The sequence below is a fragment of the Ictalurus punctatus genome, unplaced genomic scaffold (genome assembly GCF_001660625.3).
Source record: "Ictalurus punctatus breed USDA103 unplaced genomic scaffold, Coco_2.0 Super-Scaffold_100046, whole genome shotgun sequence".
NCBI classification, from domain to species: Eukaryota; Metazoa; Chordata; class Actinopteri; order Siluriformes; family Ictaluridae; genus Ictalurus; species Ictalurus punctatus.
This window is the reverse complement of record NW_026521087.1, coordinates 258,860-273,320: the sequence shown is the minus strand read 5'-3', so window position 1 is coordinate 273,320 and position 14,461 is coordinate 258,860. Positions and strand designations below refer to the sequence as shown.

Below are 14,461 nucleotides of genomic sequence, written 5' to 3'. Positions count from 1 at the left end.
AATCTCAGACACACTTGTTAGCTTGAGACGTTATATTCCTGAGGACTTTGCTAGGAAACCCAGGCAATTGTCAGAAAGACTGAGGTGGAAAGCAACAAAATTGTGACCGTTTCTGTTATACACAAGTCCAATGGTTCTTCTAAATGTGCTGTCAGAACCAATGTACAGCAATTTTGTTATCTGTTGCTATCTTTTTATACTCTCCAATCCACTCTTTGTATAGTTCTTAATGACTTTGCTCACAGTTTGCTAGTGTCATCTGTAAAGCATTTTAGTGAGTTGTATGGTCCTGATTTTGTTATCTACAATGTACATGGGCTAACCCATCTTTCTGAGGATGTCAAAAAACATGGAAGCCTTGACTTCTTGTCTGGGTTCCTGGGACAAATAAAGAAAATGATAAGAACTCCACACCATCTCCTGTTACAGGTTATACGGCGACTTTCAGAAATGGACTGTTTCATGGTAACTGCTGAACATTTGGATATGAAAATTGTCTTGAAAAAACATGAAAATGGCCCAATTCCACCGGATTTTAATAAAGTTGACCAGTTCCAGGAGGTTGTTCTAGGTAGCACTAGAGTTAATCTCTCATGTATGGGAGAAAACTGTAGGAATTGGAGGCTGCATGGGTGTAGTAATGAATATTCTTCAATGTCAGGAGAAGGTAAAGAGCTTAAAACACTTATCCAAATAAAAAGCTTACAGCACCTAGTATTCCCGTTCAGTCTCCCAACCAAGTACTAACCAGGCCCAACTCTGCTTTGCTTCCGAGGTCAGATGAGATCAGGCTTTGTCAGAGTGGTATGGCTGTAAGCGAAAGCTGACCCCAAATGGGGCCTATTTAAATAGTGTAAGCAAAGAACTGACTGACTGATGATTGATTGATTGATTGGGTCCCCTTCAAATCTGTTTCCAATCTTTATCCCAAAAGAGGATGTTGTGCAGAGATCATAAACACTTATTCAAATAAAAAGCTTACAGCACCTAGTATTCCCATTCAGTCTCCCAACCAAGTACTAACCAGGCCCAACTCTGCTTTGCTTCCACGGTCAGATGAGATCAGGCTTTGTGTGTTTGTTTATTTATTTATTTATTTATTTATTTATTTATTTATTTATTTTTTAAATTTATTATTTTTTTTAAATTAAAAGTATTCAAAAATTCCATTAAAAACATATTACAGCATAAATATTTTTTCACATTAAAATACATCAGAATGTACATTATTTAACAATAAATCCTAACTTTACAAACATTTATTATTTACATCCATTGTAATATCAGTTTAAAACACAGTCAATCCTTAAAAAAATAAATAACTCTTATATTCCTAATATGATAAAATTACCCATGTTATCCTGGCACTTTCCATTGTAAATCGTCAAAAACCTTACATACCTCTGGCGTAAAAACATTATAAAATTCATCCATTTCATCTTATTGTTTAAAATAGAAAAACAAACATTCTATATATCTTTCCACTTTTCTTTTAAAAACACGCTCTACATCCATTACAATTTTTTCTCTTTTTGCCACAACTCTTCTCTCCCATATTGCACTTTTTAACATCACAAGCAGATTGATAAGTTTATTGTTTTTACACTTTTTATCCACTCCTAACATGATTTTATTCCATTCTGTGTCTTTCTCATTTTTTCCCCTCTCAGTTGTTCAATTATTTTCTTACATTTCGCATTAAAATCTTTCAACTCTTTACAGTGTAAAAACAAATGTAAAAACCCTTCATCATCATTACATACTTTACATATTGCATTTTGCTCCATTCCTATTTTGTTCAGTAGGAAGTCAGTAAATATTACTTTGTCTGATAAAATACTCTAGGTTCTCTAATTTCGTTTCTACTATCGTCCCTTTCATGTTATTCCATATGCATTCTTCTTTAAGGTCATTGAATTTCTGTTGCCAGTACTCATTTACAGTAGGTTTTTTAAAAACTCCATCTCTAAAAAGGCTATAAAACATTTTCACTGTACATTCTTTAAAAGCAACCAGTTTTTCTCCCACCTTCACATAGACCTCTCTTCCTGTTCCCCCCTCTTCCATGCTTTCAATTCTCTTTATCCACTCTTTAGGTATTGCTTTTTTGATGACATCATACTTATTTATTATTTCTTGTCTGCTAAAATCCTCTTTCTCCTCCTCCATTGCATCTACTATACACTGTACAGGTAAAACGCCTTCTTTAAATTCATATAAAACATCTCTAACCCTTGTGATTCCCACCTCCCACCATTTCTTAAAAAAAATCTCTTTTCCTTGATTTAAAATGCTGTTGTTTAAGAATAATGGCTGATTTAAAATGTTCTCTCTGCCTTGGGGTTTAAAATGTACATTCGTTAAAATTTTCCCCCAGGCGCTCATCATTTCCTTATAAAAATCTGGTAACCCTTCCATCATCCAGTTCTTTCTTTTCATCCATAAAATATTATCTCCCAAATTAAAATTCCCACATTTGTTTATAAAATATTCCGTTTTTTTCCATGCTGCTTTATTTTCATCATCCATATACTTTTTTTTATTATTTTCGCTCGCAAACTGTTTTTCCTTTGCTCAGCAGCCATTAAACCCAAACCCCCCCCTTTCCACCGCACCTATTAAAGTATTGTACGCGATTCTTGGTGGCTTTCTGTCCCATAAAAAGTCTAAACATTTCTTCAGCCTTCGTTCTGCCCACAACGGCATTGATGACACATATAAAGTATACCATAACTTAGACACCATCTACACATTTAAGATTAAATCCTTCCCTTTTAAATTAAGAGTCCTCAGTTTCCAAAAAGTCAGTTTTCTTTCAATACCTCCTAATATGCCTTCCCACATGGTTTCCCTTGCTTTCTTTTCATCCTTCCCAATTAAAACACCTAAGATCTTTATTTCTTTTGAAATTTTAGACCCTAACCCTAACCATAACCTTGAACCCTATGCCTGACCCCAACCCTAAGCCTAACCATCTCCCCATCCTTTAACTTCATTCCTTAGCCTAAGCCTTACCCTAACCCTAAATAGTCCAATTTCTCAGAAAAGGATAGATACATAGTCCATTAAAAACCCACTAGTCCATTTTTAAACCAGGACAGGATAGATACACAGACCATTCTTCACACATAAAGACAGGATAAAACCCTGAAAGTATGATGGATGAAAAAAGAGAAGGAAGAATTAGATATGCAATAAACCCGAATCTGGGATTTTATTTAAGAAATAAGCAATTCAAAAAACCTAACCCCTAACCCCCTGTTGGCTCAAATTTTGCCTATTACCCAAAAACACTTAAAATTCAACATAGAAGCCAATACTTACATCTACCTCTGAGCCCAGTTGGAGATAGGAAAAAAAAGACACCAGCCGTGAGTGAGAAGAAGCGAGGGTCCTAGATTTATTGTTCCGTTCCACCACACGAGATCCACACCGATGAGAATTCTCAGAAGTGATCTGATACCCTGAGCTTAAGCTCCAGTATTTATACTGTATTTACACACTAAATAACCCATATGTTTCAAGAAGACTATATCACTACCAATAGGGTTAAAAAAGAGCTCATCTACCTTACTCTTATGTTCAAGAAAAGGGCTATTCCACTTACACATAGAATCAAAACCAGGGGTTTTCAAATTACACATAGAATCAAAACCAAGGGGTTTCGAATAACCCAGAGAATCAAAACCAAGGGATTTCGAATAAAACAGAGAATCAAAACCAAGGGATTTGAATTACCCGTAGAATCAAAAAGTGGAGAGACAAAACAATCTAGAGTGACCTTGGTCTTACTATTATCTCACGGGGGGGCAGCTTGACTCAGCCACCCTTTTATAAATGGCTCCTCATGGTTCTCTCTTAACATTAAGGCCTTCCTTGCGAGCCTGCATTTCTAGTTTATAATTTATTTTCATATTTGCTCTATATCTCTATTTTATGTATAGTTATACTGCTTGAAAAACGGTTTACTGTACTTCCTACTTCATAATATCATTATATTACCCTTCTACTGTCCTACATATCCTAATATTTTTTTTTAAATAAAGAGTATTCTATTATGATATTACCTTAATACTCCTTTTTATTATTCTTATAAAGTTATAATGTTATGTGTGTGTGTGTGTGAGAGAGAGAGAGAGAGAGTGTGTGTATGTGTGTGTGTGTGTGTTAGCACTCCTCAGCTCGTATACTACTTTTTGACTAATAAACCATAGTGTATTACTCTTAAAGATCTAAGATCTTTAAAGTGTGAATCCAATTCAATATCAGTCAATATCCGCCTCACACCGCTTCTGTGTGTCTTGGTGCCTGTCTTTTCTTCTTCTCCCCTTTACTGGATACTAGGTCTCCCTCATGTTTATTTTATGACATTTTTATCCACAACACCCCCTAACCCTAAGCCGCCCCTCCTGAACATATCACAGTGGCAAAATCTGGTAGAGTATCCTTGGATTCCACAGACGATGGGCTCTTGGATATCATTGATCTAGACCATAAACCAGACAGACATATCAACAAGGATAGAAAAGCGGTAGATTGGTCCATCATTTTCAAACCTGTAGTTTTCATCGGGGACTCCAATCTCAGTCGGATCCCTAAAATCAAAAGTCCAAACATACAAGTCGACAGCTTTCCGGGGGCCAACTTCCTACACTTGGCCAAAATTCTGCAGAAACAAAAAACACATCCACTTGTACATAAGGTAATTCTGTCCGGAGGTTTAAATAACAGGGGACAACATCCGTACAAAATGGCCATGAAACAACTGCAGTGCCTTTGGAGAACTGCCCAATCAAATTTTATATTCCCAAATGCCACAATTCACACACCCATTATTCAATTTTCAGAATCCCTACCTCCACAGGAGCAGCAGAATTTGGAGGTGTTGAATAAATACATTATGTCACACGGTAGTCCATTGTGGGAACTAAACAGATTGTTTTTCAGGGTCGGGAAAGATCACATCCACTGGGCCACAGAGACGGCACAACGTATGTTTGATGGTTGGTGCGATCAATTAAACTATTGAGGACGGAGATGTGCAATGACCAATCGCACTCCAGTATTTTCAGTCTGTCCAAAACTTTTCATTTATCACAGGGAGAGAGGCTGCTGCTGGAGAAGGGGCTTACCTTCATCCCGACGCCAGGTGGGTCGGGTCTTGGGGGTCTTAAGAGGGATGTCCATTTGCACAATAGAAAGTTAAAGATCTTAAACTATTTTGACTTCCAGACACAAACCAATACCACCCCATTCATAGAAACGTCCAAATGGGAACCGCCAATTGCAGCATGTAACACACATCAGACGACTAATTAAACACAATCACATAGCAATAGGCTCAAACAGATCTTTTAAAACATCTGACAATTTATCACCCACACAGAAAAGCGCAATCCGTTCACTTAAAACAAACACAGACATCATCTTAAAACCGGCAGATAAGGGGTCGGGATTGTCATTTTGGACAAAGCTCAATACATGTTCGAGGCTAAAAGACAACTGAATAACACCGACCATTACATACCTTTGAATCGCTCACTACAAGCCGAGACTAAATTAATTATACAAAACGTCCTGAATAGTTTACATCAGGAAAAATATATCAATCTAAAACAGAAATATTATTTAATGGGTCCAGATGTTCCCAGGCCTAGACTGTTCTATCTATTACTGAAAATACATGCTGCACCAGAAACATGGACCATCCCAGGCAAGATCCCCAGGGGCCGCCCGATAGTGTCGGACTGCGGAAGTGAGTCCTATCGCATGGCCCAATACATTGATAGTTTTTTTTTAAATCCGTTGTCACAAACACCTCAAAGCTACATAAAGGACACATATGACTTTATTGCCAAAATACAAAACGTCAGCATCTCAACGATTCATTTCTCTTTACAATTGACATAAACAGCCTATGCACAAATATATCAACAGACTTAGGACTGAAAGCTGTTCAAAAAGTTTTCAGAAATCACCCGGATCCATACAGACCGGATAAATACCTTTTACAACTCTTAGAAATAGGCCTAATGTGGAATGACTTTGAATTTGACTCACAATTTTACTTGGAGGTCCAAGGTACAGCAATGGGCAAAAAATTTGCACCAGCATACGCAAACATATACATGGCAGAATGGGAAACATCCCTTCTAGACAGATGCAAATTTAAGCGCCTAGTTTACTACAGATACCTGGATGACATCTTTGGGGTTTGGCAGCACGGAATGGAGGAATTCGATCGATTCATCATACTTGCAAACACACATCATACAAACATCACAATAAAACACAACGCTAATAGACAATCCATTCAGTTTCTAGACACTATGGTTTTCTTGGGTGAACCTGTTGAACAGTCCAGGGCACTCAGGACTAAAGTGTACTTCAAAAAAACAGACACGCATAGTCTTTTACACAAATCGAGTTTTAATCCAAAGCATACGTTCAAAGGGATAGTCAAGTCCCAGTTAATGTTTCCACCGCATCTGAACGGATGAGAACGACTTCCATGACACTACTGTTTAAAGCCCTTAGATATAGAGGCTATAGTCGCAGATTTTTTAAGACAAATCAAAGCCACAACACTGAGGGAAATAAAGACTCCACCTCCAGACACCCTGCTGCCAAACCCCCAACAGGTCATCCTGTTAATAACTACCTACAATCAACAAACACTAGCCTTTAAATAAAAAAGTTTAAAACAATTTTGAATGCACTCAACACCAACTAACGGTTTTACAAAAATTCAAAGTCATTTCGGCGTACAGAAAAAAACAAAAACATTAAGGATATCTTGGTCCGTTCCAGATTCAGCTCTAAAACTCTCCGGCAGCGGTCTCCGTGGCAAGCATACCATAGAAAAATAAAATATATTTTAGGTACACCCATAACACAAAATCTATACTTGAACACAAGCAATATAGTGTGCTGTATAACATGTGCATATTGTCGGAAACGCTATATTGGGGGAAACTAAAAACACACTAGCGGCAAGGTTAAAACAACATTTACACATCAAGAATAACACCAAAGATACAAAACTGATTCATCATTTTAAAGAACACTGGATAAACCAATTGACAATCTCAGGGTTGGAATCTAACACTGCATTTGTTTAAATGGATACACAGATTAAGAACATGGAATCCCGTGGGACTTAATGAGAGGGGGAGAAGTTTATGGTAAGACACCGGTTTTAAACCATAAAATGACATTACGTTGAGCGTATATGTAAACCCGGAAATGGTTTAAGAAGTATAAATAGGGAATTCAAGTTTTGAGGGGAATCATAAAATAACATTATCCATAAATAAAAGTTACATAGTAGTGTCACATGTGCTTCCACATTTCTTGACCTCCCTTAGATGCTTTGTTTTAATTTGATCTGCTCTGAAATTATGGTCTCAAAACAATAAAAAATAATTAGAGTTTGTATGAAGCAGATTATTTATTATTCTCAGGTGTGGGGCTTTAATTCTCTTTAAGCTTTCAACCCTGTTTTGATTCATAAATTGTTTTAATTTATTAGCAAAACTGCACAATTTAGAATGAATGTTGTATTTGACAGTGTTGAAAGAGTTGCCGTGAACTTACTAAGTTTACAGGCATCAAGATTAAAAATGTACACTTGTCTAAATGTCCTACATAAACATATACAGTGGGGTCAAAGTCTGACCATTTTTTCTGATGTTTTTTCATTTAAAATTTGAAATCAACAGAAGGTCATGAAAATTCACAATGAGTCACAACTAGTGATTGGGATGAATAGGTTGTACAGTATCGTCCCATTAGCTCAGGTATTCCAGGTATGTCATGTATGTAATACTGTTCATTATTGTAGCAGGTGGGGAGTTGGTTTAGCGGAAGTCTGCAGAAGGACTGTGGTGGAATGGGGAATTAACATTGCATACCTGTTGCATATTTTTGTTTTCTTATATGAACAAGCTGTTCTCTCTCGTGTGTGTGTGTGTGTGTGTGTGTGTGTGTGTGTGTGTGTGTGTGTGTGTGTGTGTGTGTGATTTAGAGGTGAAGAGACAGGACACAATCGCATGAGATCAGCATGTTTATTAGGGCATATACAAAAATCATAGTCACGGATCAAAGTGTAGTCAGTTAAAAAGATTAAACTATTGAACTGGTATTTATTTATTTAATATTTATTCTTGTTAGAAATATAACGTTAGAAATCTTCATCCTTAATTCTGTCTATAGCAGGAAAAAAAGTGTTATTTAGAGTGTGTAGTGTAATGATATAAAATATCATATGACACATTTTGTAATAAAATAATATCTGTAATAAAACCTACGTAGGCCACACTAAGTAAAGAACATAATTAGCATTTCATTTAAAATGTCATGGCGTCAAAACTTATAGCAGAGGTCATCAGTGCAGAATTTATTTCTGGTGTAAAACACCTAAATGTTTTTAAAAGGTTACTAAAAGTGGACAAGTTTAATTACTTTTCTCACCAAAAAGCTGGAAAGGTAATGTTTATCTGTATAAACATCTCTCTATCTATCTATCAATCTATCTATCTATCTATCTATCTATGTATAAAGCTATTAAACAAACAAATAAATAAAAAATATACAGCCATTATTAACTATTTCATCATCAATATTTAATCATTTTAATGTAGGATTAATTCTATTTGGGAAATTCAACCAGGGAGTTTTTCTTTTTTTTCTTTTTTTTTTTTTTTTTTAGGAAAATAAACAGTTCTTTACACCAGACGTGTGCATTTTGGACATGCGCAGGATTTAAAGCTGTTTTTAAAGCATTTCACAGAGACTGCTCCTGTACTGCAGGTTTCTGTCAGGTTCGCTGCATCCTGTATGTATCCGTGGTTACAGAATTAGAATTGGAACCTTGGAATCATGAGCTGTTATTATTCTGAAATGTGGAATCAAAACATTCCCGAGTATAAAAGCTGATCTGCATCAAGACAATCCACATTCAGATGAAAGCTGTACATTCAGTAGCTCTGACCTGCATACAAACACTGGATAGAACATGAGTAAACAGGAAGAAGAGAAGGGAATGGAGAGGAAGGTAGACGGGATGTCCTGCAACATCATCAATGAGCTGCGGTTAGAGAAGCAGCTCTGTGACGCAGTCATCGTGGTGGACGGCGCCGAATTCCACGTGCACAAGATCATCCTGTGCGGCTGCAGTCCATACTTCATGGCTCTCTTCACCAACGGCGGGTACCCTCCTGATAAGCTTAGGTACAGCATCCCTAACGTTTCCGCCAAGATAATGGAGCTGATCGTGGAGTACGCGTATATAAGACGTGTTAACATCACAGAGATAAACGTGTGTAAGCTGCTGATCGCTGCTGATTATCTGTTGGTGAACAGCCTGGTGAACGACTGCTGCACGTTCCTGAAGGCTCAGCTGTATCCCGAGAACTATGTTAAGATCTGGCATTTAGCTCACTCCTACTTCTGCGAGAAGTTGAAGCAGCAGGCCTTCCGGTTTATCTTGCACCACTTTGAGGAGATGGTGCGGCTCTCTGAGGAGTTCCTGGACCTGACGGTCGAGCAGCTGAGCGAGATAATCGAGAAGGACGAACTGAACGTGAAACAGGAGAGCGTGGTGTTTGAAGCCATCTTACAGTGGATCAAACATGCGCCATGGAAACGGAAAGCGCACATAGGAGTGTTACTGCCCAGGGTGCGTCTGGGGCTATTGACACACGATTACCTTATGAACAATGTGAGCAACAACGTTTTAGTGATGGACGACATGACATGTAAGCTGATCGTCACCAGAGTTCTGATGGGCATTGATGACCTCAACCCGAGCCTTCCCCTCAGCTCTGATCTCCAGAGACTCCGCCTGCCCAGCGCCGTTCTATTTTTTTGTCCACATGATTTTTAGCACGCTGCGGAAGGTCAGCACTGTTCTTTTTGAGACCAGTGGCTTTCTCCTTGCAATCCTGCCATGTACACCATTGATGTTCAGTGTTCTCCTGATGGTAGACTCATGAATATTGGCCAATGTGAGAGGGACTTTAGCTGCTTAGAAATTACCCTGGGTTCCTTTGTGACCTCGCAGTCTATTACATATCTTCAATTTTGGGGAGATCTTTATTGGACCCTACTGCAGGGGAGGGTAACAATGGTCATGAATTTCCTCCGTTTGTACACAAACTAACTGTCTGTGTATTGGTGGAGTCCAGACTCTTTAGAGATGGTTTTGTAACCTTTTCCAGACTGATCAACATTAACAACCCTTTTTCTGAGGTCCTCAGAAATCTCCTTTGTTCATGCCATGATACACTTCCACAAACATGTTGTGAAGATCAGACTCTTACAGATCCCTGTTCTTCGTCATCCCATTGATTGAAGACACCTGACTCTAATTTCACTTTAAGATTAACTGCTAATCCTAGATGTTCACATACTTTTGCCACTATCAGATTTGTAATATTGGATCATTTTCCTTTATAAATAAATGACCAAGTACAATCTTTTTGTCTCATTTGTTTAACTGGGTTCTCTTTATCTACTTTTAAGACTTGTGTGAAAATCTGATGATGTTTTAGGTCATATTTCTGCAGATATAAATAAAAGTCTGTTTGCTGTACACATATTACCAGTATCCAGTGTTTTTCAAAATAAAATCTTATCGCTTGATAGCGTAGAACCTCGTACTCCAAACACAAATCTGCTACTAGACGCGCAGCATACACACATACAGTAGAGACAAATATTGATTATAAAATAACAAGGTGTCTACAAGGTGAATGAGGCAGAGCAGCGCACAGCTGCGGTGTTCAAAGGTCAGTCTGAGACCGGATCTTCCCAACAGCTGAGAAAAGAACAACAACAACAAAAAAAGACAGACTAATGTGCTCATTCTAAACATTATCGTTTTTATTGTAATAACTTCTACAGGGACTTCTACAGGAAGTGTACTGATTATTCAGACTAGTCGCTGCAGCCCAAACATAAATTATATGAAGTGTAATTATATACAGATAACGTTATTTAGTATTAATGTAATAAATCATTGTGTACTTTGTTTTTCTTTAAAAAAAAGTTAGTGTTAGGTTTTACACACCAGTATAATGTGTCAAGTCTGATAAGTAATGCTTAGTTTTCCAGATATACTTTCCTCATATGGGACGAGGCGTATGAATGAATGCTGACGTTCATTCATCCAGTAAATGAAAGGTTTGTTGCAAATGAACATGACGATAAACTGATGTCCATCAGAAATTGTAGGAGGCAGGTATACATGTATATGGGCTTGGAGGGAAGGTAGGATGAAGGAGTTATAAATAATAATTACAGTGTTAATGTACATGTAAACTTTAGAGCTTTGATTTTACCCACTGGCCCTTTAAATTATACTAATACTGTATAAAATGGGAAGAAATCATATACATGCTGAAGAAACAGCTATATAATTTACCTGTGTCTCTGCACTCAGGATGGGACTGAGCAGACGTGCCTCATATCCATGGAGTGCATCTGCAGCAAATACACCACTCTGTAAAACAGAAGAAAAGAAATGTGCATAGAAAACACTTTTCTCTGATGGGAAAAAGAGCTGTGAAGTATAATGGAGGAGTTTTTAGTTCACCTCATGAGATCAGGATCCTCAGTAAGATCAGTCACAGAGTCCTGGTACTGGAGGTCCTGTAGTGACAAACACTGGTACTAATAATCGCGCAATAATCTGTGCCTTTATGGGGGTTTTAAATTTAAATTTAGTTGCTTTGTTTGATAAGATGCTTTGAGAATTATTCCTCAGTCTTCAGCCAGTTTTCCTGCGTGTGTTTGAAAACCTCTTACCTTGCCATTTGTCTGCCCTGGTGTGCAAAGCCACTTCTCTAGAAGGATATTACTGATATTGAGAAGGTCAGCACCGTTAATGGGTACAATCTCTTTAGCCACTGCGTGCATTTCTGGTCAGGCAAACAAAAGTGGCACAGAAAACATGTGATGAGTAAATGCTGTTGTTAAAAACTGTTTAAAGCAGACTTTTGTTATACACCCTAGGGCTAGTTGTCGACCGATAGTGGATTTTACTGATACCAGTAACCAAGTCGGGCAGAAGTTTTAAACTGATACTGAATGAAAACACTCGAAGTAAAATATTCCTGAACTTTATTACAAAAATAAAGTACTGAAGGACCATGAAAATGTACTGCACATTTTAAAATGAAATATAATATATTAACTATTAATAAACATTAATTTACACGATGAGACACGATGAGACGGCCGGGCAGTCCCGTGAGCTTCAGCAGCTTGGGGCAGTCCAGCTGAAAAGTCATGAACACGTTCTCTGTGGCTGACCGCTGATACTGCAGCTTCGAGGTGAAGCTCTCTCCCCTCGTCTGTAGCTCCTCCTACACACACACACACACACACACACACACACACACACACACACACACACACACACACACACACACACGAAACAAATCCATAAACAAGTGCATTCAATAGATCATAAAGTTAGTAGAGTCATTTATGCTGTATTAAATATATACACTATAGAAAATATAAAATGATGCCTAATATTTTTGTAATAGTTGTTAGTCAACAAAAGAGCCTCTCTGTAAATGCAACAGCACTGCAAAAGAAAAAACAAAGCAGCGACCAGTTATATTAAAGCGCAGAATAAAACTAAGACAAACCTGTATTCATGGAAATGACATGACTTTAAGGCTTAACCAAGATAAGTGGGAAAACAGTTTGGTCAGTAGCGATGGGAAGGAAAGACATCATTGTAAAATTTGTTTATAAACAAACAACTAAAGATTCATCTATAAAATAATTAAAATAAAAACTCATACATATATAGATTTATTTTATAAAGCATCTTATTCCTGTGGTAACAAACCTGTAGCGTATCAGACTTCAGCAATGTGTGTACGAGGTCCAAGCTGAATTTCAAACACACGGTTCTCTCTGCACCTGTAAACAAAGCAGCGGGGCAAATTTCTATATTTATAATAAATAAATCTATTCATGATAGATTAATATAATCAGTGATTAGACAAGGTTTATAGAGGCCAATCGTAACAAAACTCAGTGGAGCGGTTAGACTCTTGACCCCAGAGGTCTGTGCTGAATTTGAACCCAAACAGCCACTGGGAGGCACCATCACATTTTGTTTTGTGTGTAGATTTTATATCATGTGATGTTTCCCACAAACACAAATTCTTTACATCAAATTGTAGATCTCCTTATTTTGAACAACTGTGCCTCAAGAACCACTGCTGTCAATCAAATTGCTGTCAACTCATACATACATGTACACACATTATGCACACACATGAACTGGTGTGACTAACAGACCAGATCTTGTGCGATTTGTAAAAATAAATAAATAAAATTATTATATGAGCACAGTGACAGGGGCCCCTTCATAAAGTTTTGCATAAGGTCCCCAGATGTTTAGGACAGTCACTGCATTTAGTTTTACACATTAATTTATAAATATCTATTGAATAAAAATGAAGCCATGTTTTTCATAATTGATGTACAAATAGGTGGCAAATTAAAGGACCACCCTTAAGAAAGGGCTTAGGGGTGAGGGCATTTTTCTGGCATGATTTGGGTCCACTTATCCCCTTAAAGGAAATGGTCACTGCACATCAATATAAAGTGGTTTTGAATGATCACCTTTTTTCCTATGATGAAGCATTTCTATCCTGTTACAAACGGACAATGCACCATCCATAGGGCACAAGGGGTCAATGAATGGTTAATGATGTGAAGGATATGTCATGGCCTGACCTGATCTCAACCCAGTTGAACATCTATGGGAGATTTTAGACCAATGTGTTATGTCTATGTGATGTCTTCATCATTATCAAGACAGCAAATGATGATCTTTTGGAACAATAGTGTACCATTCCAGCAGTACAATTCCAGAGACTTCTAGAATCAATGCCAAGGCACATTGAAGCTGTCCTGGGAACACATGGTGCCTTAACACTGTTTATTAAGACTGTTAATTTTCCCTTTAATTTCTCACCCGTCTGTATAATGTCACTGTCACATGGAAACCTAGAATCTCCAGATTGGGTCATTTTTCCTTCTTTAAGTTCTTTATAAAACAATGCTATTGGTCACCCTTTACATTTAACTGTGGGTTTCACAAATATTTAACCAATGAAAAGCATTAAAAAGTGTTTGTGACTAAATCTCAATCTCTAAAACTTTTGGTAAAGCCTCATAACTCCACCCCACCTACATGTTGAAGGATTGATGTGCCACACAGCAGAGCTGAACGTAAACAGTGATCTCGAAGGTACATAAAGAACTGGTTGCTTTGAATAAATACAGCGTTTTCTTTCATCAGTAAACACCAAGTCTGTAAAGGCTTTTTTAAGCTAACATTAATGTCATTTAAAAAATTTTTTATGTACAGCCACACTTCCAACTCTAACAGTTCACTGCACAACATACAGGTTTTTTTCCTGAAAAGTAA

At 37.5% G+C, this 14,461-nt stretch overlaps 1 protein-coding gene and 1 pseudogene across 1 annotated transcript; both read right to left on the bottom strand.

The window, feature by feature from the left end:
- Positions 1-699: 699 nt before the first annotated feature.
- Positions 700-818, bottom strand: LOC124628680 (uncharacterized; annotated as a pseudogene).
- A 10,289-nt stretch (positions 819-11,107) lies between these two features.
- LOC128630035 (kinetochore-associated protein 1-like) lies at positions 11,108-12,140 on the bottom strand. Its single transcript, XM_053678619.1, has 3 exons — positions 11,809-12,140; positions 11,597-11,652; positions 11,108-11,503 (listed from the first exon to the last, which is right to left on the bottom strand). Exons 1-3 carry the CDS (start codon positions 11,917-11,919, stop codon positions 11,440-11,442), a joined length of 231 nt encoding a protein of 76 aa, XP_053534594.1. The 5' UTR covers positions 11,920-12,140; the 3' UTR covers positions 11,108-11,439.
- Between the last annotated feature and the right edge of the window lie 2,321 nt (positions 12,141-14,461).

Bases quoted from the DNA above. Each gene is read 5' to 3' on its own strand.
- LOC128630035 (XM_053678619.1), bottom strand. From the start codon at position 11,919: ATGCACGCAGTGGCTAAAGAGATTGTACCCATTAACGGTGCTGACCTT. The intron at 11,653-11,808 runs GTAAGAGGTTTT...TTGTCACTACAG, and splicing joins CAGGGCAGACAAATGGCAAG to GACCTCCAGTACCAGGACTC. The intron at 11,504-11,596 runs GTGAACTAAAAA...TCTGTTTTACAG, and splicing joins GAGGATCCTGATCTCATGAG to AGTGGTGTATTTGCTGCAGA.